General features: G+C 38.9%; 4 protein-coding genes across 6 annotated transcripts; 3 read left to right on the plus strand and 1 right to left on the minus strand.

Annotated features, from left to right (window-relative positions):
* Positions 1-860: 860 nt before the first annotated feature.
* Positions 861-2,503, plus strand: si:dkey-183i3.9 (uncharacterized protein C11orf87 homolog). The gene is made up of 2 exons (XM_036588526.1): positions 861-906; positions 1,045-2,503. The coding sequence occupies exon 2, from the start codon at positions 1,213-1,215 to the stop codon at positions 1,672-1,674; it is 462 nt and encodes a 153-aa protein (XP_036444419.1). The 5' UTR covers positions 861-906; positions 1,045-1,212; the 3' UTR covers positions 1,675-2,503.
* A 1,933-nt stretch (positions 2,504-4,436) lies between these two features.
* On the plus strand, positions 4,437-11,162 carry si:dkey-183i3.5 (uncharacterized protein LOC566445 homolog). Its single transcript, XM_036588063.1, has 10 exons — positions 4,437-5,064; positions 5,392-5,603; positions 5,741-5,801; positions 5,891-5,986; positions 6,112-6,288; positions 6,532-6,657; positions 7,690-7,803; positions 7,971-8,077; positions 8,197-8,495; positions 10,868-11,162. Exons 1-10 carry the CDS (start codon positions 4,537-4,539, stop codon positions 10,885-10,887), a joined length of 1,740 nt encoding a protein of 579 aa, XP_036443956.1. The 5' UTR covers positions 4,437-4,536; the 3' UTR covers positions 10,888-11,162.
* Positions 11,163-13,374: 2,212 nt separating this feature from the next.
* On the plus strand, positions 13,375-19,465 carry si:dkey-183i3.6 (LAT2 domain-containing protein). 3 transcript variants are annotated; one of them, XM_036588731.1, is made up of 12 exons: positions 13,375-13,477; positions 14,571-14,675; positions 14,783-14,825; positions 14,935-15,017; positions 15,643-15,688; positions 17,504-17,538; positions 17,630-17,671; positions 17,789-17,819; positions 17,942-17,988; positions 18,327-18,386; positions 19,100-19,150; positions 19,242-19,465. In XM_036588731.1, the coding sequence occupies exons 2-12, from the start codon at positions 14,573-14,575 to the stop codon at positions 19,274-19,276; spliced, it is 576 nt and encodes a 191-aa protein (XP_036444624.1). In that variant the 5' UTR covers positions 13,375-13,477; positions 14,571-14,572; the 3' UTR covers positions 19,277-19,465. The 3 variants fall into 3 exon arrangements, with proteins under 3 accessions (XP_036444624.1, XP_036444625.1, XP_036444626.1); XM_036588732.1 differs by having other exon boundaries at positions 14,974-15,017; XM_036588733.1 differs by lacking the exons at positions 14,783-14,825; positions 14,935-15,017.
* Positions 19,466-20,087: 622 nt separating this feature from the next.
* rfc2 (replication factor C (activator 1) 2) lies at positions 20,088-24,558 on the minus strand. Its single transcript, XM_036588730.1, has 11 exons — positions 24,347-24,558; positions 23,776-23,845; positions 23,606-23,647; positions 23,397-23,503; positions 22,617-22,718; positions 22,411-22,511; positions 22,159-22,316; positions 22,006-22,071; positions 21,789-21,869; positions 21,580-21,693; positions 20,088-20,327 (listed from the first exon to the last, which is right to left on the minus strand). The coding sequence occupies exons 1-11, from the start codon at positions 24,454-24,456 to the stop codon at positions 20,217-20,219; spliced, it is 1,062 nt and encodes a 353-aa protein (XP_036444623.1). The 5' UTR covers positions 24,457-24,558; the 3' UTR covers positions 20,088-20,216.
* Positions 24,559-25,808: the final 1,250 nt, after the last annotated feature.

Consider the following 25,808-nt stretch of genomic DNA (forward strand, 5'->3'; position numbering starts at 1 on the left):
TCAGCTATCCTGAACCAGACTGAACTCCTCAGCTTGTAAAGATCCATCAGATGTCACTATAAAATGCCAAAATAAGATGCCAAAATGATCCTGTTTATGTTTTATACATATAGATGCTGCTATCTGCCAAATTTTCAGTGTTTATGCTTTTTAGATATTTATCAGGCTCACTGTTGTGATGTGTGCAAAGATTGAACATAAACTGACTGCTTCAAAAAGTGTTATGTTAGCAGATTAACATAATTTAAAACCATGCACTTTTTGGAGCAGCCTTTTGGTGCCCCTGGGCAGTCACCCAGCTCATCATATGGTAGATCCAGACATGTTTGTAAACATCATCAGGATTCTTTTTACTTTCGTTTTTTTTAAAGGACGTCATTATTATTATTATATTTTAATTTCTTGTCTAATCATTTTCTTGAAATCCACTGTGGAGATTCTTCCACTGCCTGAATGGGGCTGACCGTCCACACTCCAGCTGTTGAGCGCCTTCAGCACTGGATAGCGACACTGACGCCTCCTCGTAAACAGCTACGTGCAGCATATGATTTCCCTCTCGGTGCTTTAATTGAACACAGTCTCCCAGCATGCAGGAGCGGCCACAGGATTGTTCAGGGAGCTCTGTGCGCACAGCAAGCCTGTCGTTTTGGTCGTGTGACACATTTCAAACGGGCAGCTGAGGAAGCGTTTGGAGGTGTTTAACCTCTCTGCAGCTGGGAGCTCATCACTGTGCCCTAGGCTGAGCTCTGATTATCATTTGGACCTGCTGGACGGAAGGAGGGCTACTGTGGAGCTTTACGTCAGCTGAAGTCTGAGAGGTTTCCAAACCACCTTGCTTGAGTGTGTGTGTGTGTGTGTGTGTTGGATGTTAGCTCGGGCTCTGCTGTGACCAGACACTGTTTTCAGGTAAGAGGCTGAAAACTGAGTGTAATGTTTTTTTGTTCATGTCTTTCAGCGTTTGAACGCGCTTTCATGCGTGTACAGTAGTTTCCCTTTCTTGGGGGTAATTAAGGTTGAATCGAGCTGCATTTTTCTCACTTGCAGGACATTCATTTGTTTCCTTCTTGGTTCGTTTCTAAAGCCGTCCTGAGGGATTCTCTGCGTAAAAACGGGGGTCTTCTCTGGAGAGGCGCAGTCGTACTCCTAATCAGCCCGGGATTCTGAAGAGTTGACACCGCACGGAGATCCACGTCCCCCTCCCGGTGCTGAAAGATGCCCTTCAGCCCTCTAGCCATGAGCTCCGGGGCAGCGGAGAGCGGGGCTTTCGGCGAGGGGCTCGAGAGCAACGCCACATGCGCCGAGAAAGTTGAGCACCTCCCGCCGCCGTTCTCCTCCACTTCTGCTCTCACTTTGCTGGGCGTCGTGATCGTGGCGATCGTGGCGCTGTCCCTGACCACACACCACTGCCACAAAGGCAAGATGAAGAGGAGGAAGATCGAGAGGGCGCAGGAGGAGTACGAGAGGGACCACTGCAGCCCCGTCCCGGCCAGAGCCAAGCCTGATTTGGGGCGTTGCACCATCATCCGTCCCGCTTCCAGAGACACTGAGCATCGGCCAGCTTCCCCAGGCAAGCAGAGCGCAGCCCCTGATCATCCACCCACCACTTCACCCACGGAGACTGAGGACATGAAGGGCGTGGAGGAAGCGGTGCTCGAGGCTGTTGCTGTGTCATGATAAGCTGGAGAGGGAAAAAGTACTTGAGACTTGTAAATATGCAGAAATATACCAGTAAACACAAACACCAACACCAACGCCGTTCCGTATTAGCATTAGCATCTCTGGAAATATATCTACTTTCTCCGGTTTCTTCTCCTTCCAGAAAGGAGTTACAGCTTCCCCCCAGTGTAGGCTAGAATCCCCCCCCAATCCCCTCTTGTGTTCTGTACATACCGGCCCTCCTGCATTGTCAGTGGACAGTGATGGATGGGGAAGAAACTGGACAGGACAGCTGAGGGACATCAGGCGGGTTTTCATCAAACTGGACGTGGAGCGCTGTCCGAGGTGCTGATCACGAACTTCCTTCTGCTGTGGAGTGTTTTATATGGAGGAAACTGTCCTAATATGACACTGATTTTTGATTCATCTGATGCTCTAAAGCCTGCGCTGTATGAAAAGCAGCTGAGACTGTTTGTTTGTTTGTTTGCCTGCGCTACTTTAGATAGGCAGATATGAGAAAGCTGCTGTCGAGGGACTGTAATGATGCACCGTTTATTCACTCGTTAATTAGCCATGACGTCCTTACTGAAGTCAACTCTAGTCAGACTACCGCAACAATTATGTCAGGAGCGCATAACATAAAGTCCATCATAGTACAGAGCACCTTTACTGAAGCTCTGTCAGCCTTGGAGGCCTCTTAACACCAGTGAAGTGCTGAAAGAAAGGAAGTGAAAGTTTTACTGTTGTTTTCTTATATAGCTCTCAGATTATTTTGTAGTGTATTATTTGAAGCAAGATATAGTGTAGTTGCAAATTATCAATGCTAAATAAAGATTATTAAACAATGTATTTGGTTAATTATTGACTGTTTTCTTATGTAATTCTGTTTTGGGAGAGTTCAGAGACTTGTTTATGCTTAGAGGCGTCTACAGGCAAGTTGGGAGATTTATTTATTTGTGTTTGTTTGGTTGCTTGCTTAAAAAAGATTATTTAAAGGTGTGTAAGGTGAGTGGTAACCCTCACAGTTACGTACCCCTGCTCTAATGTCTCTAACAGCAGTTGTTATGATTTTTATTAAGGAAATTATATATATATTTATATATTTATTTATATTTAAATTTATACACAATGTAAGGGACAACAGGCATTTTCAAATAATGTCAAAAACTGAAAAATGCCAAAAATGGACATGTTCTGGCAGCAAAAAAAAACAACAACAAATGTCTCTGTGTGTATATATATATATATATATATATATATATAATATATATATATATACACACAAATTATTATTACATATATGTATATGTATTCAGCAGAAGTAAGGACTTTATTTATGGACATGAAATGACACAGCAGGTCATTCACTCAATCTCAAAACGGCCTCCCAGTGCATAATCCCGACTACCTGCAAATGGGATCTAATTGTTTTTTGCAAGTTCGAACTGTGCCTTCAACATATGGTGACAGTATGAGGCAAGACTGATTAAAGGAGGGGAGAGAACTCTGAGAACTTAGCCTGGAGTTCTAGGCAGCTTCTGCTTGGGTCTAGAAAGCCAGAAACACAAACAGACCCCATATTACATGAGCTCCTCCAATGAAAAACCATATATTAACCATTCAACCATTTTTGATTATCAGTTATTTATTATTTTTTTTTATTCTGTGCAACCTTTTACATCAAAAAGCCAAACTATAATTTATATACATTTTAGTGAACCTTTATTTTAAATACAGGATATCAAACAATGCCATACCATGCTTATAAGATTTTTACAAAAATTGTCACATTTACTTCAACTGTGGAAGGACTGAGGGCTGAGGAACGGAGAGCAGACGGGGTGGTGTTGGGGACTGTGAAAACTTTGTCATGGGAAACAGTAGGTAGACAAGGGAATTTATAGAGTGTTAGACTAGAAGGAGGAGGGGTTTCGGGCGTGGTTCTCCCCCCAAATTTCAGTTATTCCATAACTCCATACTGTAGAAGAATATGGTAAATGGATTTAATCAGCTATGACACATGAATCTATAATAATCAATACAAGTTCAAATTGCTTGGTGCATCACATTCATATGTACATAAACTGCAAAGAACTGCCGATAGGCAGGAGATAGAACTTTCTCATCAGACATGGATGTTTCTCTTAGCACCTGGTATCAGTATCAGAGGCAGGAACAGGCAGCTCTGAGAAAAGCTTTTTAATGTCCCCTCAATTCAATACCCCAGAGACCTGGACAACATCGCTAGCCATGTGGTTTTTAGCATGAGACAAGAAACCAGCAAGAAATCCCCTGGTGCTCTAAATGTCTGCTTTTCAAGGTTATTTGGAAGGTGAGAATTGATTCTGAGTAGCAGCTGCTAAGCTTGTGCAGTGCCTGGAATTACCTCCAAAAAAGGGATTTGTTGTTTGAGAACTTTTGCAGTTAGATAACAAGAAAAATTATAGCTGATGCTATCCTATATTACCAGCGGACCTCTTTTCTGTTACAGCATGTTACATACCATTCAGCACTGCTGCAGCTACGGTTCTTTTTCCTTTGGGGCAATAAACAATCTGTTAATAGCATATTCACCTGTCAATCAAAACATACCTCTATCAGCAGAGGCTCCAGGGCCCCTTTAGCTTAGATGTCCTTAATGCCGTGGGCTGTTGAATCTCTCCGAACATGTTTGGGGCAGATCAGTGCCTGCAGGGGTGACGCTGGCCTGCCAGTCATATGAGTTAGCCTGGTAGGCAGCTACAGCAAATCAGCAGCATCCAACATGAGCAGCCCCTGCAAGGCCCGGTTTATTTAAAGCCAAGCAAGGTGTTAGGACAGCCTGACTGAGTGCCAGGACTGCTCTGCAAAAAGACCTGGACCCCAGCTCTGAGAGTCAACATGGCCGACACCAGCATGCGAGTCAGTGGGGGAGCTGTCAGATTTGGGGCCACCTATGGAGGCAACCGTCTGTTCTCTGGGGCAAGGGGTGCTGGAGGTTCTAGCGCAGCCCTGTCCCGCTCGCTGGGCTTGGCTAGGGGAGCCGGAGCTGGCCTCGGCCTGGGTGGAGGGCTTGGTTTGGGTCTAGGATTGGGGGGAGGCCTGGGGCTTGGTGCTGGGGCTGCTGGAGCCGGTTTTGGCCTGGGTGGTGGTTTGGGCCTGGCTGCTGCTGGGGGTGCCAGAGCAGCAGGCTTCAGAGCAGGTGTGGCCCCACTGAGGGCTCGCCTAGGTGGCCGTGTCTTCAAGATTGGAGGCTATGGCTTCAACCCATCATTCCTCAGCTCCACCACCACAATAGATGCAGGTGTCAGTCCGGTGCCCAGCATTGACCCCACACTGCCATCCATGGACACCGTGCAGGTCACCCGCATGAAAGAAAAAGAAGAGCTTCAAGCCCTCAATGACAAATTCGCCTCCTTCATTGATAAGGTAAACTAAAAGCCTTCTTTTCGCAGTCAATTCAAGTCAAACTTTATTTATGTAGCACTTTTCACAACAGGCAGCTTTACAGGATATTGGGTGTGTTATATTTGGTGTGATGGTCATTAGTTGGTCTATATGTATATCCATTGGCTCAGTATTTCAGCATCAGAACGTCCAATAAACCCTCATACAATTCATGAACACCTGCTGTGTCCCTCAGGAATAGCTCATATCAATTTCTTTGATACTGTTGCTTAATGATTTTAGTGATTTTTCAGTATGAAACTCCTACTCCCTCTAACCTAGAAGTTCTGTTTAACTGATGTTCTTCAGGCTCGGTCCCTGGAGCAGCACAACGCTGTTCTGAAAGCCAAGATCTCCATGTTCACCAACCCTGAGCAGGGTGGCCCCGCCAGCACCTCCATCCTGCTCACATCAGCAATCGGAACCTACAAATCCCAGATCGACAGCCTCACTGCCACCAAAGAGGCCATCATTGCTGAGATCGAGCACTACAAAGGCATCATTGACGATGTACAAGCCAGGTCAGATTCACATATTTAGTTTCATTATGCAGAATTTGTTGCTTAACCTGCTTATAGTTTAATTCAGGTGTGAATACAAACAATGTATGTGCATTATCAGAGTAATGAAGTTGAATGCTGTTTTTTTGTCATTTAAGATACGAAGAGGAGACAGCTCAGACCAAGTCTCTAGAGATGGACTGGTCCACGTTAAAGGAGGTATGCAGGTTTAATTGATAGTAGACTGCATGTTCTTTGGTGCTATTATGTTACATTAATATGTTTTTTTTATTGTTTTCTTTAAACAGGAAGTGGACCACCTGTATCTGACCATTTTTGAGCTGCAAACCAGCATTAGTGGCCTGGAAGATCACATTACTCTGTCCAAGCAGGTGTATGATGCTGTGAGTACCTGTTTCTCAGCAGCAGTGGATTTCAGTATGAAAGGCTTGGTCACTGGAGCTGCACAAACCATTATACATTATGGCACTGCTAATTGTGTTCATGTGTGGGTATGTGTGCTCTTCAGAAAGTGAAGGAGGTGAGGAACATTGTGACTGGCAGTGTGAAGTCAGCAGTCTCCATCTCAGTAGACAACACGGCTCAAGCCCAGGACCTGACGTCTGCCCTGGCTGAAGTTAAATCCCACTACGAAACTCTGGCTCAACGCAGCAAGCAGGATGCTCTCCTCTCCGTGCAGGACAGCGTAAGAGACCTTCATAATCCAGTTGCAGAAACAATCACAGTCTTCTCACACTGAATTACATGGCGATTGCAGGCCTTTGATGCAGACTCTATTTAATTTCATGCTTATGTCTCCCCCTAGTGGTCGTTTAAAATATCCCTGATGAATTCTTGTACTCTGACTTGCAAGCAGTTTACAGATATTCAAAGACCTGAGTTGGACGCTGTTATAATCTCATTTGTCCTGGTGTTTTTTTGACTGCAGCTCTCTATGATGACCGTATCATCCCAGCCCAGTACTCAGTCCCTCACTGCAGCCAAAGAGGAGCTGCGAGTCTACAAGCTACAGATCGACTCAGTGCAGAGAGAGATCGACCGGCTCAAATCACTGGTGTGTGTCTACCTGATGGTGTCACTGACAGAAGCACCAGTTAACCCTTTAACACTAAGGATCTGTATGTGGGTCTACTAATAATAACTGTTTAACACATATATTAACACATAAATTAGTTTCATAGTTATTACCGAATCATTTGTAGTAATTACTGAATAATACGTCTTAAAAACTGAATAACAAGCTTGGGGTTTAAGAGGTTGAGTACTTGCATATAAAATCTTATGTAAGTCCAAACAGCAATAGTTAACCCCTCAAAGGGTACCTGCTACCTATTTAAACATTAAAATGTAAAAAAAAATAAATTAAGTCATTCACTAGTTTGATATAAAATGTGCAACCCTAAAGAAACCAACAGAGTTAGAATTGTTCACAGTGGTGATGATATGAACCAGATGCCCAAACCGTTTAAGCTACTTTACAGATAGGTTTTACATAACATGGGCACAAATACACTGAGATGTTGTTCTATGATAGTTTTATAAGAAGGTTTTGGCCTCATGTAGTTTTTTAAATCCAGTCATAGCGGAGAGGGGCACACACAGGGCGTCATAAGGCAAAATAGAACCAAAGAAAACTTATTTTTTCATATTTGCTACTTTCAAAATATACCTATACCTTTGATACACCTTAAAAATATACCTGTGATTCCCTGGTTACTTTGAATTGTAAATAGTATATATATATATATATATGTTTGTGCTGTAGACATTGTGACTTTGGGTTCCCATCACCATTGGGGTAATCAGAGTCAGATTTTATACCATGCTCCAAACCACTCTGAATGACTTTGTTTACATCTCATTGAGTTTATTTTCAGTTAAAGAGTTAGAAATAGAAGCCTGGACCTTGCTGATATAGAATGTATATCAAATGTAAATTCAATTCATTATGTAAATAACTATTTAATAAATAATGTAAATTATGCCACCATGTGCTGGACATTTTAGGAGTTAAAAACGTTTTTGTTTCTAGTCACTAGTATATGAAGTGTGTATATGTAATCTTTTTTGTGCTCTTGTCTTCCAGAATGTCCAACTGGAGTCTCAGGTGGACGAGGCTGAATCTCACACAAGCTCCCACACTGAGACCTACCAGGAACAAGTGGTCGCACTCAAGTCGCAGCTTGATGACCTCAGAAAGGTATGTTTCCTCTCACAGCTTTGAGAGAAACGAATTGATGCACTGAATATTAGTAATTCATTAATTTGCTATAATCACTTCTAACATTCAGCTGAATTGCCACCTTTCATGGCCACCATGTATTTTTTAACTGTTAATGGACACCCTGCTAAATCTTTGCTTTGTAGCAAATCACACATTATGGACAAGAATACCAGGAACTCCTGGCCAGCAAAATGTCTCTAGATGTTGAGATTACAGCCTACAAGAAACTCCTGGACAGTGAGGAGAACAGGTATAGAGACAGTTGGGCCCACCTACTCTCAAACATTTTTTGTTGAAGGAAGTGCGATCAAAGCAAATGACAGCGTGACTCATGTATGTATGTGTGTACGTGTGTGTATGGTGAACCAGGCTGAAGTCTGGAGGAGGTGTCACAGTTCACATGTCTAAGACAACAGTGGGAGGAGGAGCAGGAGGTGCTGGAGCTTTGGCCCTGGCTGCAGGAGGAGGAGCAGGAGGCCTGGGAGGAGGTGCAGGCCTCGGTCTGGGAGGAGGATATGGTCTTGGCCTGGGCCTGGGTGGAGGTCTAGGAGGAGGTCTGGGAGGAGGTCTTGGAGGAGGTCTGGGAGTGGGACTGGGAGGAGGGTTCGGTGGAGGATTTGGAGCAGGCGGAAGCAGCTACATGTCATCCAGCCTGAGCAGCAGTGCACGTAAGTGTAATGAAATAAACTGCACCTTCAAGTCAGTGCTCTAAATGGCCAAAAGTATGTGGACACCTGCCCATCACACCTTTATGAGCTTGTTGTACATACAGGGCTTTCTACAAGATTTTGGAGTATGTCTACTGGAATTAATGCCCGTTTAGTCAAAAGAGCATTTGTGAGGTCAGGCACTGATGTTGGACAAGTAAGCCAGGCTCGCAACTGATTTTCCAATTCATTCTAAAGGTGTTCAGTGAGGCTGAGGTCAGGGCTCTGTGCAGGCCACTGGAGTTCCTCCATACCAAATCTGTCAAAGAATGCCTTTATGAAACCTGCTTTGTATACAGGGGGCGCCGTCATGCTGGAACAGGAAAGGGCTTTCCTCAAACTTTTGCCACAAAATTGGAAGCAAATAACCCTAGACTGGCTGAAATGTCTTTGTGTGTTGTAGCACTAACATTACTCTTCACTTGAACTAAGGGGTTAAGCCCAAATAGCCCCAGACCATTATTTCACCTCAAACGAACTTCATTTTTGGCACTATGCATGCCAGCAAGAAGTGTTCTCCTGGCATCTGCAAAACACTCTAGAGTCCAGTGGTGGCATGCTTTACACACTTAGCATTGTGCATAGTGATCTTAGGCTTGTGTGCAGCTGCTTGGCCGTGAAAACCCATTTCATGATGCTTCCGAAGCACATTTCTTGTGCTGATATTGCTTCTAGAGGCAAAGTGCACTAAGCAGTTCAGCACTCCACGGCCCCACTCTGTGTTTGCGTGGTCTACCGCTTAGTGGTTGAGCTGTTTTTGTTCCTAGACGTTTCCATTTCACAATAATAGTTCTAACAGGTGACCAGGGCAGATCTAGACAGAAATTGACTTGTGGCAAAGGTGACGTCTTATGTCAGTGTTACATTTAAAATCTTTAGTACAACCCATTCTACTGCAAGTGTTTGTCTCTGGAGACTGCACGGCTATGTGCTTGATTTTATTTTGCGTGTGTCAGGGAGTACTCATGATGAGCCTGTTTTAGTGTTTTCCCTGGTCTAATACATAAAAAATCCAAGCACGTAGGAGCTGGGTACACAAATTGTACCTCAGACTGTCAAGCTCTTTTGAGGTAGAGCTGCACTGCTGACAGGGACTTGGCGTTGTCTAGTTTTATTTATGAATATATTTCTTTATTTATTGATTGATTGTAGAAGTTTTTGTCCAATAATTGCTGGATCTTACTTTATCTTATCTTAAAGGTACACTCAGTTTTTCAACCGCACCTCTATCTTCCAGATCTGCAGCATATGTAGCCAGTTTGTGTGCCCTGGTCAAATTGCGTTCTTGCTGATTTTTTGAAAATAAAATGAAAATAAGTAAACACCTACAGAGAACAGACTTCTGTACACTTTAATGCACAATTACAGTTTATTTTTTTTACATATAGGAAAAAAATAAAATATGGCCTGTGCAAAATTTATGGCAAAGTTTATTTTTTATGTTTTGTTCATTTACAATATGTTAAACTCTTAATACAAATTGTGCTCAAAAATGTCATGTTTATGTAATATAAGATAACTTATTTTTGCTTGGAAAATCAACAAAATGTCATTTGACCAGCAGTGGTCAAATTTTGGCTTATGACTTTAGTCAATTACCACAAATTCTTAAAAAAGTACAGAAAAACCATTGCCATACACTTGTAATAGAAGCCAATGGTTAGTTGCTTTAGCAATGAATTCCCTCCCCAAATTTATTATGAAAAATAGTCATAATTAATTCCATCTGAATGCTCCCAACATATTATGTTCCTCTGAGTCACATGGAGCACAACCTCATTTTTTCTATCCACTGCTAATGTAATGTCATTGGACAGTTCAACATGCTTGAAGGAGGACACTAACTGCCCATTCTGTTATGTCAGATGGCTAGCATAGATGGGGGGCATCCTACTCACCCAGCGAGAGCAAGGCCAGTTATGCTCTCTAGGACTCCCAGCCATGGTTGGCTGTGGCATCACCAGGGACTGAATCTGTGATCCTGACAATACAGCCAATACTTAGCAGAAGTGCCACTTAGGAGCCCACCAAAATGTGTTGAAATGTCTAAGAAATAACTAAATTAATATCTGTGGTAATCAACTATACAGTACAGCTGTGACAGGTAGAGATTAAACTAAAAAACACTGGAGTATTTCTTTAAAACACTTGATTCAACTGATCAGCTAATAAATGAGCTCTTCTTGAGTTGAAGTGGGTGTGATAGAGCAGATGAAACATCAAAATTATAGTTCAATTTTTGGCAAAGATAAAAATGAGGTTTACTAGACGATTCATAATTCCCAAAACTGTTTAGAAAAGAGTCATTCATGAAATGTTCTGTTTTCCTCCAGTCTCGTCCAGTGTTTACTGAAGAAAAACAGTCATCCTGCCTCTTTGCTCCACTGAACAGCACTGCATCACTGTACCCGTGACGACGAGGGAACAAGCTACACGGAACACAGATAACAACATTTGCCCAATTATTGCTTCCTAAAATAAATCAAAGTTTGAGAAGCGTTCGTATTTTTGTGTGGCTCCAGATATCAAGACCTGTAATATTGTGAGATTCTATAAAATATTATACTTCCAGATTCAGATTTTGTACAATTATTATGCTAAAACACAATAAAACAGTTATTCATTTAATAACGCTGTGTATGTTATAACCATTTTCAGCATGTCTGATCTGAGAAAATGTTTTCAGACTTACTTTACTGTTTTAGCTTAAAGGTTTACACAGTATGTGCGTGTGTGTACAGCAAGTGGCTACATTTGTTTCATCAGTGGAAAAACATACAACCCCTCACCACCTACAGAGTCATAAACACTTCCCAGAAAGGGGCGGCAGTGGCCTACATGTTCATTTTTATTTTTCAGGCTAATGTCTCATAAAAATACGTTTAAAAAAAAAAAGTAGGCTATTAAAGACCCCATCAGTAAGGAACATCAAACATCATGCATTGACAGAAAAGAAATGCTCAAAACTTTGATGTTTTCTTTAACCTTTGACATTTTAGCTGAATGCGTCTTTATTTTTTATGTTGCAGGTCAGTGTTTGAAGTAGTTTTCTTCATGACTGCAGACAGATTAGAGGAAAGCAAGCTAATGTGTGAAAACCAGCCCTCTGTGGCTGCTGTGCAGGTGTTGTTGTTTTTTTAAAGGGCACTAATGCTATGAAGATGTCAGATGTTAACCTGCTATTAATGCTCAATCTGACACTTGTACAGTGTAATGTATATAGAAACCCACTACGAGTGAAGTGACATTGTATGAGATACGTACTGGTCTCTCTCTCTCTCTCTCTCTCTCTCTCTATATATATATATATATATATATATATATGTGTGTGTGTGTGTGTGTATATATATATATATATATGTATATATGTGTGTGTATATATATATATATATATGTATATATATATATATATATATATATATATATATATACATACACACACTCACCTAGCATTTTATTAGTTACACCTGCCTTGTTTTTACACTCATTATTCACTTTGTAGTTCCACAATTACAGACTGTAGTCCATCTGTTTCTCTGCATACTTTGATGGCTTCCTTTTCCTTGTTCTTCAGTGGTCATTACCACCATAGAGCAGCTATTATTTGGGTGGATCATTCTCAGCACTGCAGTGATACTGACGTGGTGGTGGTGTGTTAGTGTGTGTTGCGCTGCCATGAGTGGATCAGACACAGCAGTGCTGCTTGAGTTTTCAGACACTGTCCACTCACTGTCTACTCTATTAGGCTGCCTTGTTGGTCCAAATTGTAGCTGTAAAGTCAGAGACGATAGCTCATCTGCTGCTGCACAGTTTGTGTTGGTCATCCTCTGGTCGTTCATCAGTGATCACAGGACGCTGCCCACAGGACACCGTTGGCTGGATATTTTTGGTTGGTGGACTATTCTCAGTCCAGCAGTGACACGGATGTGTTTAAAAACTCCAGCAGCACTGCTGTGTCTGATCCACTCAGACCAGCACAACACACACTAACACACCACCACCACAACCACATCAGTGTTACTGCAGTGCTGAGAATGACCCACCATTCAAATAATACCTGCTCTGTGGGTGTCCTGAGCTGATAAAATGGACAATGAATGTAGATGCAAGGTAGGTGTACCTAAAAACCTAAAGTGTTAGAGTGCTCAGTGAGTGCGTGTGTGTGTGTGTATATATATATATATATATATATACACACATTAAAAAAACAGAAAACTGAAAATTGCACGTTTTTTCTTTGAATATATATAGATAGATATGTAAATATAGATATAGGAGATGCAAGATTTCTTATGTGTACTGTAAATACTCTATAGATGCTCGGTTTGTCTTTAACTGCCATAACATTAATTCTTCTAACTGGTCCTAATCCTAATCCCAACCCTGATGTATTTGATTATCGAGTTTCACCAAATAACTTGAGGACTTGTAAATTGGTTACAGAGGATCATCGCCAGTTTGACCAAAAAAAAATTTTTGAGCTGTACTGTAAAATAGCAGGTCACCAACATTTAGAATGTATCACAACACGTCAGCATATTTCCCACATTTGGATCAGGGCATGTATAAAATATTTCTAACAGTGGATTTGGCCATATATAAAGTGTAATTATAGTAAATACAAAGCACATAAGATCAGTCCTGTTTTGGAAAAATACTTGTAATGTGAAGATATATTATAGCGCACTTACAATGCAGTGTATCGTAAATGTTCTTAAGGTGTCATTAGAAACTGACTCTATCATTTGAAAGCCTGTGCAAATAGCAGCACTTTCTTTGTGGTGGTCTCCTGTGTCCGGAGCACTGATGCACGGATGTGGTTGAGTTCAGTTTGAAACAGGAAACAGCAGTGCAGCAATACCTCTATGCTCTTTCATCAAACCCTCAGTTTTGTCTTGAAGCTCCTACATCAGAATGGCCGCACACTGAGACTTCAGTTTAAGGTAATAGACACTGAGAATAATTACATTCTTCAGAAAATAACAAATACAGCACTTTAAAAATAGTCGCAGTGGAGAGAATTCTCAAGGCAATCAACAAAAGAGTTACTTTACCCATCATTTGTGCACTTAGAATGCAATCAAAAGCGGTTTGACTAAAGTGAAAAGCAAAATCTCATACATGCTTTTTAACTTTTTAGTAATTAGAATTAAGTCTAGCATGTAATCTTGTTTAAATCAAATGCAGCATTTAATTGTGAAACAAGGCTCACCTTTTAATCTCCAGACAAGCGTTCCAATGCGATTCAATAGATGTAAATGCAGAATTAATATTTTTTTAAACTAGCATGTGCCTAATATATTTTTCTACTATTGTTAGTAATTGTGCTGTTATATCATTTAGATAATGGTATTTCATCTTTCCAATGTTTTACTCTATTCTTGTGCAAATCAATGCACCCTGAAAATGAGAAGTGCTACATAAATAAAGGTTAACCATTATTAATTCCTATTTTTATTATCTTTAAGGAAGACATCAAAAAGCAATTCAAAGTTGATGTAAGCATATAAAATGACCTCTATTAATATCAAATGAGAAAAGTATTTGTGAGCAAAAGTAATGGCACCCTGCGTTATTATAAAAAGCCGGTGCTCAAGTGATTATTTTACTCGTATCCTGTGGTTAAGCTTTGTTTACAGGAAAACAAAAACAAATTAGGTCAAAAAAGGGTTACATTACTGCACTGTCTTACATGTAAACCATGATGTCAGTAAACTCCAATTAGTTGTCATTGACTAATATTTTTTTGTGTCAAGATCAGGCTTAATCTAGGCCCGGAAATCTGTACTTTGTAAATTTCATCAGAAAAAAAAGGCTATGATTTTTTATAGGGTTGTGGTTGGTTAGACGAGCTTCAGAAAGTTTCAGATGTTTACTCTCGTAGGATTACTTGTGAATGGTGTCACAGCTGTATATAAGCTTGTTAGATGCATTGCCTGATAATAATTGTGTGATGTGTCTTATGCGGGGAGGAAAAAAATAAAAAAACATTTACCATTTATTCAGAATCACAACTGCAAACTCTTACTGTTCAAGGTATGGTTGAGGTCACAAGCCAGCAAGGAGTGGTCCTTGCTTTGGTGTCTCTGGCCACACTTGGGTTTGTTTCTGCTATCTGCCTGGGCTGTAGAAAGAAATCCAGTAAGTGGCATTCAGTACAGACATACTCACTCCCCACCACACAGGAATACAGAACTGCACTAATATTAGCTGCCATTCAAAATATAAAATTACTATTTCTTTTGCAGAGATAGTTCAGGAGGATAACCAGCTTTATATTCCACAAATATTGTAAGTTGTCTGAGAGAAAATTATCTGCTATTATGCTCCTTGACAGACGAGGAATAATGGTTTAATTTTCTTCTTTTTACCCACAATTGAAATAAATGAAATTGGAAAGTGGAAATAAGTTCCGTGTTTACTGTTTTGGCTTATTCAGTCAGCGAGAGGGGAGCAGATTCGCTGTGACAAGATCAAAAACAGGTGAAGAGATTTTCTTTGCCTCTTTTTTTTCTCCTCCTGCCCTCTCCCTGCAGGTTCTCACTGGTCAGTTTATGGTAGTCTGAGACAACAGTTACTGAAGTGTTCACCAAATGGTTACCTCATACAATCGAGTTAACCATAACTTAAGACAGATGTCTTCACCACTACCAGCCTTACTTTTTTCACCACACCAAAGCTGCTAAGCATGTGTCAAGTCTTTGAGCTCCTTAACTTAGAACCCGTCCTTAGTCATATATATAATAAACATTTGTGATATGTAATTTATCTTAATAGATTAATCTTAATAAGATGTTGCTAAACGTTACCAAACGCTTACCAAAGCGTTCCATGTTACCAAAGATTTATCACACATCATCTATGTGCGATGTGCTTCACACATCTTTATGTTCTCACTCACTGCTGTAAAGTGATATCTATCAATATAGTGAAACAGAACAGAAAAAGATTGATGGATAAGTGAGAAGACTTTCTGGTAAAGCTAGTAGTGTATCTTTCTGCACAAGAGTATTGAGACTGAGTGGCATTTTGAACGGCATAATGTAATAAACTGAGAGTTCATATACAGATGCACTATTAACTCATGCTGATTGTGACTGTCTTACAGTGACGAGGCCTAACCAGATCACCTCAGAGGCGTCTCCAACTGTGGGGTAACGTACTGTGAATGGTGTCTAGAAATTAACTGATATGTTTATAATGATCTGTAATGAAATGTATAGATAGAAAAAAAACAATAATCCACATACCTCATAAGTCTACTTGCACTTTTAATGTGAGATATTTTGAAAATTTAACTGAGCAGAAAATAAAATCTTGTATCGCCAAAAAAGTGGCCAACTGTCAATGCATGTTAACGTAACAAGACTTTAATTATTCTAAGTTTTGGTCTCTTTCTATTGGTCCAGTCTTTGAAAACTGTGTATACAGCAGCTGGCGTTTTCAAATTATGTCAAAAAATGGAGATGTAAGGTTTTGATACGGCAGCGACGATGTCACAATATGTTACAGTATGTTACTTCCCATTCCCATTTTCTGTTTCTTAAAAACAGAAAAAGTAATTTTAATGATTTTTGTGTACATTTATATATAAATAATTAAATTCCAAATGTATACTATGCCATTTATATGGCATTTGTCAGTGGGTTTTAAATGAAACCTTCATGTGCACAATGTGTATGAACTCATGGAAGTCATGGTGGGGGTCGGGTAAGAAGGATCCACTCTCAGGTTTGATAATCACAATGTAAATATGACAACATGAACCCTAGTATCTGGGATATTATAAGAAAAATCTTTTATTGTTCTACAGCCTTATTACTCTTTTATTGCTTGAATGAGCGTCCCCCAACTAGGAACTGGACATTTGGACATATATATACACTTTAAAAAGCATGGTCGACTAAAAGGCTACAACTTATTGGTCGGCTAGTCTTCAGGAAACAGCTCTGAATGCATGAAATGTTAAACAATTTTATTAATAATGATCCCTGGTTTAAAGGTTTGCTTTTAGCGCTTCTTAAAAGAATGTCTGTAGTTTATGTATTGATAAAATCTTACGAATGATTAGGATTAGGGGGTGGGCGACATCGCAAAAATCTATCACGATACTTGAAAACATTCTCACAATACACAACATGTATCACAATATTTAGTTTTTCTGAGGTTTTATAAGTTAGAATTGACTGAAATCTCCATCGCCATAACTAAATAATACTATCAACATCTATGATTACAGTAATGTTTATTCAATGTTGGCAATGAAACTGGATTAATTATGTGTTAATATCCACAACATGCTCAGAAAAGTGCACTGTGACAATTTATCATGATAACAATAAAATATCGTCACGTCACCCACCCCTAATTAGAATTCATATTTTATTTATGAAATACAACACTAGCTGTGCTTATTGGGATCACAAGAGACCTAAAAAAAAAACAACAGTCCCTTTAAGACTAGCCCAGACCAGATCTTTCCTGCTCTGTATTTATTTTTTCAAATTGAAATTCCTTGATTACTTTAAAATCAATCTAAAATCAAAATTGACCTTTTTTACATTGTTAGTTCATGCCCCGGTCATATTAGGCACAATTCACCATTTCATGTTATTCAAAAGACAACATTCTTGCTTTCCTGTAACCTTTGATCTAACTGTGGTGACTTTTGCCCACCTCGACAACATCTGAGTTTTAATTACATCATGCACCAGCAGGCAGGAAGAAATAATATTAACATACAATATTGTGTTACCTGTCCACTTTCTTCTACCCAAACCTATTGAGCGAACGCGCTCAGCTAGCTCCGAGACCCCTGTGATACTCTTTCATTTAATTTCTATAGGAGGCTTTTCACCTATACTGAAATACTAATTAAATCAAATTATTCAAATTAAAGTTACTAATAACAGAGTCATTTTCTTCTACCTCTCTCTGAACCTGACTATTGTATATTTATCTCTTTAAAGGAACAGTCAACGTGCATCTTATGTCCAACCACAGGGTAAGAGCTTCAGAATGTAAAGTATCACTTCATCAATGTCACAAAGGAATAGCGGCACTGATGATATATTTTTTGGCTTGTTTCCCAAAAGCTGTTGAGGACATCCAAGGCAGTTACCAGAACATTTCCAAGCGTAGGTTTACGTTTTCTTCCAAGATTTGACAGACGTATTTTATTTTTTTTTAAATGGCATTTATGATATGCCTCCCACCCCCCTCAACAACTCTCACCCCATAACCTCTCTTTGCAGCTTGTTGTGGAAGTCTGGAACCCACTTATGTGTAAGTAGCCTTTATTATCACTTGGTATACGAGAGAAATAAAGTGCAAGGATGTCCATTTGAATGTGGGAGAGCACCGTTACAATTCTGCTTGTTTTTCTACATCTACTGTCTCGTTTTTAGACATCCAATTCCAACCCCACCTGTTCCAGACGAGCTTACAGACAACGGTGAGTAGGAGCCTCAAATGAAAAGCTCTTCTGTTATGTGGTCTTTGTAGCATCTACTGCTGTCTGTCTTATATTCAAATGGGAGGAGAAACAGAGGCTTCAGCGAAGCCTCGTGTCGCTGATGGAAAGGTCATGAGAAACCACGCCATATGAGAACTAGATAAAGATTACAGAGTGAACACATTCTGCTGTAGCTGCAGCTGAACAAAGTAAAAGGTCATGTTTTTGAACTTTCCACTCAGATTGGACTGTAGATCTGTGGGTGAAGACAAGGAGTTTGTCTACTAACAGCGGTAAATGCAGTATTATATAACCTTAATTTTAATTCTATTCTTCAGATATAGATGGAGATGCATATGAGAATGTTTTTCCAACAAAGAACATTGACCATTACTCAGGTAAGTACTTCAATTATTTCTGGATGCGAGTCGTTTTTTTAATTTGGTGTGGACCGTTGCTCTTTTTCTGCACGACTGCCCTTTAATTACAGTTGTAATTCAATCTTATTTCTTCATGTTAGTCGTAAACATACAATACTGTGCAAAAGTTTGGACAGTAAGCATTTGTTTGTTCAGAAAAAAACACCACTATTAAAATAAATACAAATAGCACGTATACAATAAGTTGTGATTTTATGTATGTCAAGTGCTCATTTAACTGTTTTCAAACCTCTCCTTGTGGAAGCTCAGCACTTATTATTCAATACCTGTTTTGGAATATCAGTGCTTCATTACACTAAGTCAAGTGTGTTCGCGATGGAATTTAACGAATCTGTGATGGCTGGGGAAGTCCGGGAGACCGCTTTGTTCTTCAAACTAGTTTACAAGATATCAACTTTTTCAAAATGAGAAATTATCTTACTTTTTACTATATTTGTTTATTCGTATATATATTCTGTTTTTTAATAGGTAAATAAATAAATAAATAAACACACTGTCAAGATAAATGGTGTTAAATAAGCACTTTAGCACCTAAGACTTTTACACAGTACTTTATATACACTACACGTGCTTTACAACATGTACAAATGTAGAATGTTGTAATAACACAAATATAAATCCATTGTCGCAGTATTTCTTCGAAAATGTTCATTCTACCCCTGTGATTGCAGACAGCGAGGATTATGAAAACGCTGATTTCCTGAAAAGCAAAGATGACGAAGGTAATAAAAAATGCTTTTTTGTGTGTTTATTATTTCTTTCACTAACAGAATAAAACACTAAAGTTCACTTTGATCTTTATCTTTGAAACAGATGAACCCGATTATGTGAATGCTCAGCCGGACTAAACCAACATCTTTATTGTTATGAAACTTTACAAGTTAACTTATTAGAGTATTAGATATAATTTTACTTTAATGTTAGGTTGTTAGATGGAGAGTAAACGATGTCTGTCCCTCTTGTGAAATTATGTTTGTAACAAAATGTTTTGTAAAAGACATGTAAGACCAATTAAACTTTTTTTATTAATAAACTACTGTGCATGTGTCACTACACAGAAAATAGTCATCAGAATCTGCTGAAAACATTTGTGCTTCTGATTTTTCTTCATTAGCTATATTTTCAAAAAATGTTTCAGCTTACACACATATTTTAAGGTACAGACTATTTGATGTTTCAATTACAGCATACTTCCATCTTCTTGAGGTAATTCTGATCGATTCACAGTGATCGTGTACACTGAACACAAGATGCTTTTAGCCACTCAGTGACGAGAACAGAATATTTCGCAATTTTCAGAATTTGTGATCCAATTAGACAAGAAACTCTAAAAATAGTTTCATTTCAGTTAAGACAGATGTTAAATGTTAAAACTTTAACCACTATGTACATAAAAATACAAACATTTCTGTAGCAGTACACCAAATCTCAGCTATGCAATCAAAAACTGATTTAAATATATTTCTATGGGAACACATTTCAATGAGGTTTAGACACTCCTCTGCAAAAGTTTCAGATAAAACTGTATTCATTATTTTTGAGTACACAGCACTGAGGCTGAGCGAAATGGGTTAAATCAATTGAGAACCCAGGAATTCTCTGTGTCCTTCATAAAAAAACAACTTCAAAACTAATCTCACAACAACTGGTGACAAACAACTGAAAAAGTAGTTTTTTTTTTATTAATGATTTTCAAAAGTATTTACAAGTAAAGGTATCTCTACAAATGCTTTTGCTTGCAGATATTAAGCACAGGAAGGCTAAGAAGCCTTGAATACTTGTTAAGCTTTAGCTGGCATCGGGTGCAGCAGTCTTACTGCAGAGTCGCCCTAGGAGTCCAGCCATTTGCAAAAGGGAGTTTACTCCTTCCGCTATCTTCATGTGTGTGTAGCCAATCTCCTGAGAAAGATACAAATCACATTTCAGCATGTTAGGAAAAGAATCAAGCAGATACACTAAACGAGACTTGGTGCACCTGTTGACACTATGAACATTCATATCAAGTAAAAAAACAAGTACTATTTACAACAAATATAAAAACACAAAAGGTACAACTGAAGTTTTTTTTTGGCAAAAAAAATGCATCTGTTTTCAGGATTTGGTTAAATTGTAGGCTAAAACGCTCAATTCAGATTTGCTTTCCTTAATTACACAATCAAATTCTTGTGCTTAGACATGCTATAGGCAGGTGATTAGCTACATGACAGGATATCGATGCAGACCAAATCGGAACTTCATAGATGCGGTTGAATATGCTCACATTTTTGTGGTTAGTAAAGATCAGACAGACTTCATGAAAAGAAATGAGACTTGATATGAGTTTCTTTACTCAAACAGTACTGCAGTAGGAAAAATAAACGAGGGCTTCAGGCAAAAATGTTCCCACTTTTATTTTAAACAATATTTTTAAAAAGTGACTGGATCATTCATTGACATTTCATTATATACAATTTTTGATTTACATCAGTGGAGAATCAGCCTACTCAACACCACAACGAGCCCTGCGCCAACACCTGAAACCATTAGTACATCAAGTGAAACTTCATACAGTGAAAACTTCATGGACGATGGACTGGCTGGATAATAAAACCCATAAAAATGGAACATTGGCTATGTTCTGCAGTTTCTGTAGGCCAACGGCAGCTGCAATGAAGAACAGCTTTACTAACCTCATAATAGATCAGTTTTATAGCAAATACTTATAGAGTAACTGTTGCAATGAAATTATTTAATTAAGTTAAAATGTAACTGTTGATAATGTTTTTCATGGCCTACTAAATGTTATTTGGCCAAACTTGACAATAGAGGTCGAAACTGGCCATGAGAATCAGCTGTAGAGGGCAAAAAACACCCCTTGATCTTTCAAGGCTCATGAAATAGTTGCTATTTTTTCCCATTTAACCTGCTCTTCTCCATCAATAACACAATTTCTCAATGCTATTTTTGCATTTATTTATTATGTAAAGAACCAAAAAAAAAGAAAATGTCACAAACTACCTTTTTGAATGACAAAACATAAATCACACATCAGTCACGTTTTATCATTATTTTGATTAAACAAATCAATAAGCGCTTACCAATCCGAACTGCATTGAAAGTCCATGTAAAAAATCTGACACTGCAATTCAACAGTCAAAACTATGCCCCTTACCTTGATATACTCCAGTTTCAAGTACTCTGGCATTTGGAAGGTTTTACACACTCTGAAGATGTTCCCTATTATGTCCTCAGGAGAATAGCCAAGAGACCAAAGCTGTTCAATGATCTGTTGAATGAGAACATACATGTGATGAATATGTTTATATGATTGACATTTTCAGAAAGTGCATTTTATTATTTTTATTACACAATCAGTGATACCTTGTAAGCTTCGTCGATATTAGCGTTGACACAGTGTTCGAGCATGTTTTTTACCAGCAAAGGGTGTGGCTCATCACATACCTAAAGAGAAACAGATGTCATCAATGCCAGCATCCCATTAATGAGGCTCTGACACTTTGTACATATCCAAATACCAACCCCTGCCCAGATATAACAAATGTGGTGAAGGTGAAAGGGTAGAGAAGCTGAGACCAACCTTGAATACATTTTCACTGTTGATAAAACCAAATCCAGAATTTGTAGACTGCAAGTTGTTCAGTGCCTACAAATACACAGTGAATATTGTGTAAACGATATAAACTAAATACTATTCAACAAATATTAATCTCAGGAACTGGCCAAGACTGACCTGTCTCATATCTCCTTGGGCAGTGAAGATAATGGCCTCCAAGCCATCATTGGTGGTGTGCAGGTTCTCTTTCTCCACCACCTCCATCAGCCGCATCATGATCTGCTCATCCCTCAACTTACTGTAGCGCAGCACTGCACAGCGGGACTGAATGGGCTCTAAGGGAACAGATTACAAGATTCAATTTTTGTTTTTTAAGAACATTATAGTAGTATAGTCAGTTTTACACATCATAGTTAAGGCTGTACTCACCGATAATCTTGTCTGACGCATTGCAGGCCAGGGCAAATCTAGTGGTCTTTGAATAGATCTCCATAGTTCTTCTCAGAGCCTGCTGAGCTCCATCTGTCATGCTTATTTTTAAAAGGTCACAGGTAAGCATCTTTTACTTATGCACATTTAAATATAAACACTGGCAGCATACAAATCAACATACAGTAGCATTATGTATTGGTTACCTGTCAGCTTCATCCAGAATTATGATTTTGTGACGCCCTTTGGGGAGAGTAACTTTTTGCTGGGCAAACATCTTTATCTTGTTTCTGACAACATCGATACCTCTGAAATAAATTAAAAAACAGTGCCAATATAAAGTTTGCTGTTTTCATTCACATTCAGGTGCACCAAATTTTGATGCAAATAGAATCTGCAGAGTGAGAACAAACTCCAACTTTATTCAAGATATTTTTCTGCAATCTTAAGTTTATCAATATCTCTGGCAAATTGTTGTGTGGTGCATGAACGAAACCAAAGGTTTTAATAAGTTAATTTTAATTATGATGGAGGTATGTGTACATGCAAGTAATACCAAGATTAACAGCACATCTTTGTAAGCAAACAATGACAACAAGCAATCTTGATATTCGTGAAATATAAGCAAAGTGAATTTGCAAAGTTAAATAACACAAATAATTCCATCATAAACACGCTGTCAAAATTCTCAAAGTTTGGTTCTGTCCTCTATATACTTCTGTATATAACATTTTTTTGATGAACTGAAAGCAGAGCAGACAGAACTGAAAACTTAGTTACCTTGTCAGAAGTAAAACATGCACAGTGAAGTATAAATGGCTTAAGTTACATTGTTACAGATTTGTGTGTGGTCACATGTTCGGTGATTCTATAGCTGTTTATCAAAAAAGGCTGTTGATTTTCTACTAATTTTATACACATTTTACACAGTTTATACTTTCAATAACAGGTTAAAACTGCTGTAATATAAATCACACAGTTTTTACCTGTCATTTGAGGCATTCAGTTCAAGCACAGCATCCTTCATTGCTGGGCCAAGAAGAGCTCTTGCCAAACATAAAATGCTTGTTGTTTTTCCAGTGCCTGGGGGACCCTACCAGCAGATACGATTCTGACTGTCAGATATATTATAACAAAGCAGTTAACTATTCAATTTCAGTTATTAGTAAAGTAAAATATAAGCTATGTTACTTACAGCAATGATTATGTTGGGTACATTGCCCTCCCTGGCAAACACCTGTTTCAACGTCAGAGTTTAAAAGAAGCTGTGAGCTATCTTTACGTTATATATATCTTAAGTATATCTAACGTTACTCATGCACATTTCAGATGAGATGGTAATGTTAATTATTGTGGTTTTGTTACCTCCAGTCTGCTGACAGTTTCCTCATTTCCAACAATTTCATTCAACTTCATAGGTCTGTATTTTTCAACCCTAAAAAAAAAAAACATGACTGACCCTCACAGTAAACACACTACTAACGTTGGCACACGGTAGTCAAAATACTAACCTATGTTCACTCATTTATGTCTATCTATTTTTTGTGAAAGGAAGATTAGCAAAGAAATTTTAAGAATTTCATTGTACAGTGTAACTGCCTTTTTACTGTGCATAAGACAAACATTAAAAACATTTTAAAAACCTTGAATCATTTGTTGAGTTCACCTAGCAAGCTAACTAGTTAGTTAGCGTTAATTAACTACCTAACTAGATAGTTACCTAGCGTGATGAACATACGATACAATGCGTTTGCAGGGATGTGCTACTTAATCAAACCGCAGCTATTTTAGGAGCACAAACACTGAATTTCGTTCCAAATCTACTAAAATTCACCCACAGCACTGCAGGCTACAGGCTAACGTTACGGCTTTCTTGCTTTGTTTATTTTTTGCACGTTGGACACGTTAGCAACGTCGAAATAATCACTGTCAGTACCATGGTAGTTCGTAAGTACTCGTCGCTGGCTTTGAGACAACATCTTCCTTTTTATTCTGCGTGTCTGGCTGGATTTGTTCGCCATCAGCCTCTTTCATATCCACGTCCATCTTTCCCTCAGTAGCAGAAAACCCGCCACAACGCAGAACGAACGGAACGACGTCACACTGACGAAACTTCCTCTAACTACCATTGGGCCTTCAAAATAAAATAAAATAAAATAAAATAAAATAAAATAAAATAAAATAAAATAAAATAAAATAAAATAAAATAAAATAAAATAAAATAAAATAAAATAAAATAAAATAAAATAAAATAAAATAAAATAAAATAAAACTGCTAGATTACAAGAAAGAAAAAATAAAATAAACGTGTGTTTGCTGCACTCTTAATTATGTCATCGGTTGGTCGACATCAAACATGTAGCTAACAGAGTAACTGCAACAAAATTCCTTTTATTATTATTATTATTATTATTATTATTATTATTATTATTATTATTATTTTAATTTTTTACCCGATTTTCTCCCCAATTTAGTCGTCTCCAATTCCACCCGCTAGTTAGGACTCCCCCAATCACACGATGCTATCAACGCTAGGAGGGTGAAGGCTAACACAGGTTTCCTCCGAGACCTGTGAAGCCAACCACCGCTTCTTTTCGAACTGCCGCTCACGCAACGTCACTGGACAGCCGAACGCGCTCGGAGGAAAGCGCCAACCGCCAGATCTGTTACGTCAGCTAACAGACGCCTGCGCTGACTAGCATCGCGCTGAGTGATGGGGGGAGAAGGAGGGGCCATCCTACCCATCCAGAAAGAGCGAGGCCAATTGTGCTCTCTCGGACTCCCGGCTACGGATGGCTGTAGCATCACCAGGGATCAGCCACAACTCCCTTATTACAGAACCGATTTCCACCAAATTTGTTTTGTTATAATCCTCAGACATAGATTAATATAGGCTGCTCGGACTCCTCTCGGTAGGTTTTATTTCTTTATTAAGTGATCGTGCTAATTAGCCGTCCGGACCAGCAGGAAAGTACTGAGACTGCACCTGACGTTACAAACCGAGTTCAGCGCGAGCTCCGGTAGAAACATAATGTCACACATATTAGCAAATCCATCAGTGTGTGAATCACTTCTAATCGTAATACACATAAAAATAAAACAAACCCCCAAAACACAGTAAGAAGGACGAAGCTGAAGTTGGCTTCCTATTCGCCAGCCTCTTGTTTGAGTTTTCCCGTTCCCCCTTAAATGGCAGTCATTTTGTGGTGCCTGAAGCTGCACCATTTAAGATGGAACAGGAAAATTCGAACAAGATGCTGGTGATGCATCATTTATGGTGGAAATGCGAACAAAAAGCTGTCAAATAAGAAGCTAACTTCAGCTTCGTGTAAGGTGCTAATGTTAATCTATTATGAATATCTACACAGATTAAGGAATACTATAATTTACCTAGCTAC

Source organism: Colossoma macropomum, unplaced genomic scaffold, assembly GCF_904425465.1.
Source record: "Colossoma macropomum unplaced genomic scaffold, Colossoma_macropomum, whole genome shotgun sequence".
Classification (NCBI taxonomy): Eukaryota; Metazoa; Chordata; class Actinopteri; order Characiformes; family Serrasalmidae; genus Colossoma; species Colossoma macropomum.

Coding starts and splice junctions, on each gene's coding strand:
- si:dkey-183i3.9 (XM_036588526.1), top strand. CDS start 1,213: ATGCCCTTCAGCCCTCTAGCCATGAGCTCCGGGGCAGCGGAGAGCGGG.
- si:dkey-183i3.5 (XM_036588063.1), top strand. CDS start 4,537: ATGGCCGACACCAGCATGCGAGTCAGTGGGGGAGCTGTCAGATTTGGG. Junction 5,802..5,890: donor ACTGGTCCACGTTAAAGGAG/GTATGCAGGTTT, acceptor TTCTTTAAACAG/GAAGTGGACCACCTGTATCT. Junction 6,289..6,531: donor TCCTCTCCGTGCAGGACAGC/GTAAGAGACCTT, acceptor TTTTGACTGCAG/CTCTCTATGATGACCGTATC.
- si:dkey-183i3.6 (XM_036588731.1), top strand. CDS start 14,573: ATGGTTGAGGTCACAAGCCAGCAAGGAGTGGTCCTTGCTTTGGTGTCT. Junction 17,989..18,326: donor AGACGAGCTTACAGACAACG/GTGAGTAGGAGC, acceptor TCTATTCTTCAG/ATATAGATGGAGATGCATAT. Junction 19,151..19,241: donor GAAAAGCAAAGATGACGAAG/GTAATAAAAAAT, acceptor TCTTTGAAACAG/ATGAACCCGATTATGTGAAT.
- rfc2 (XM_036588730.1), bottom strand. CDS start 24,456: ATGGACGTGGATATGAAAGAGGCTGATGGCGAACAAATCCAGCCAGAC. Junction 23,846..24,346: donor AGTACTTACGAACTACCATG/GTACTGACAGTG, acceptor TTTTTTTTTTAG/GGTTGAAAAATACAGACCTA. Junction 23,504..23,605: donor TACCCAACATAATCATTGCT/GTAAGTAACATA, acceptor ATCTGCTGGTAG/GGTCCCCCAGGCACTGGAAA.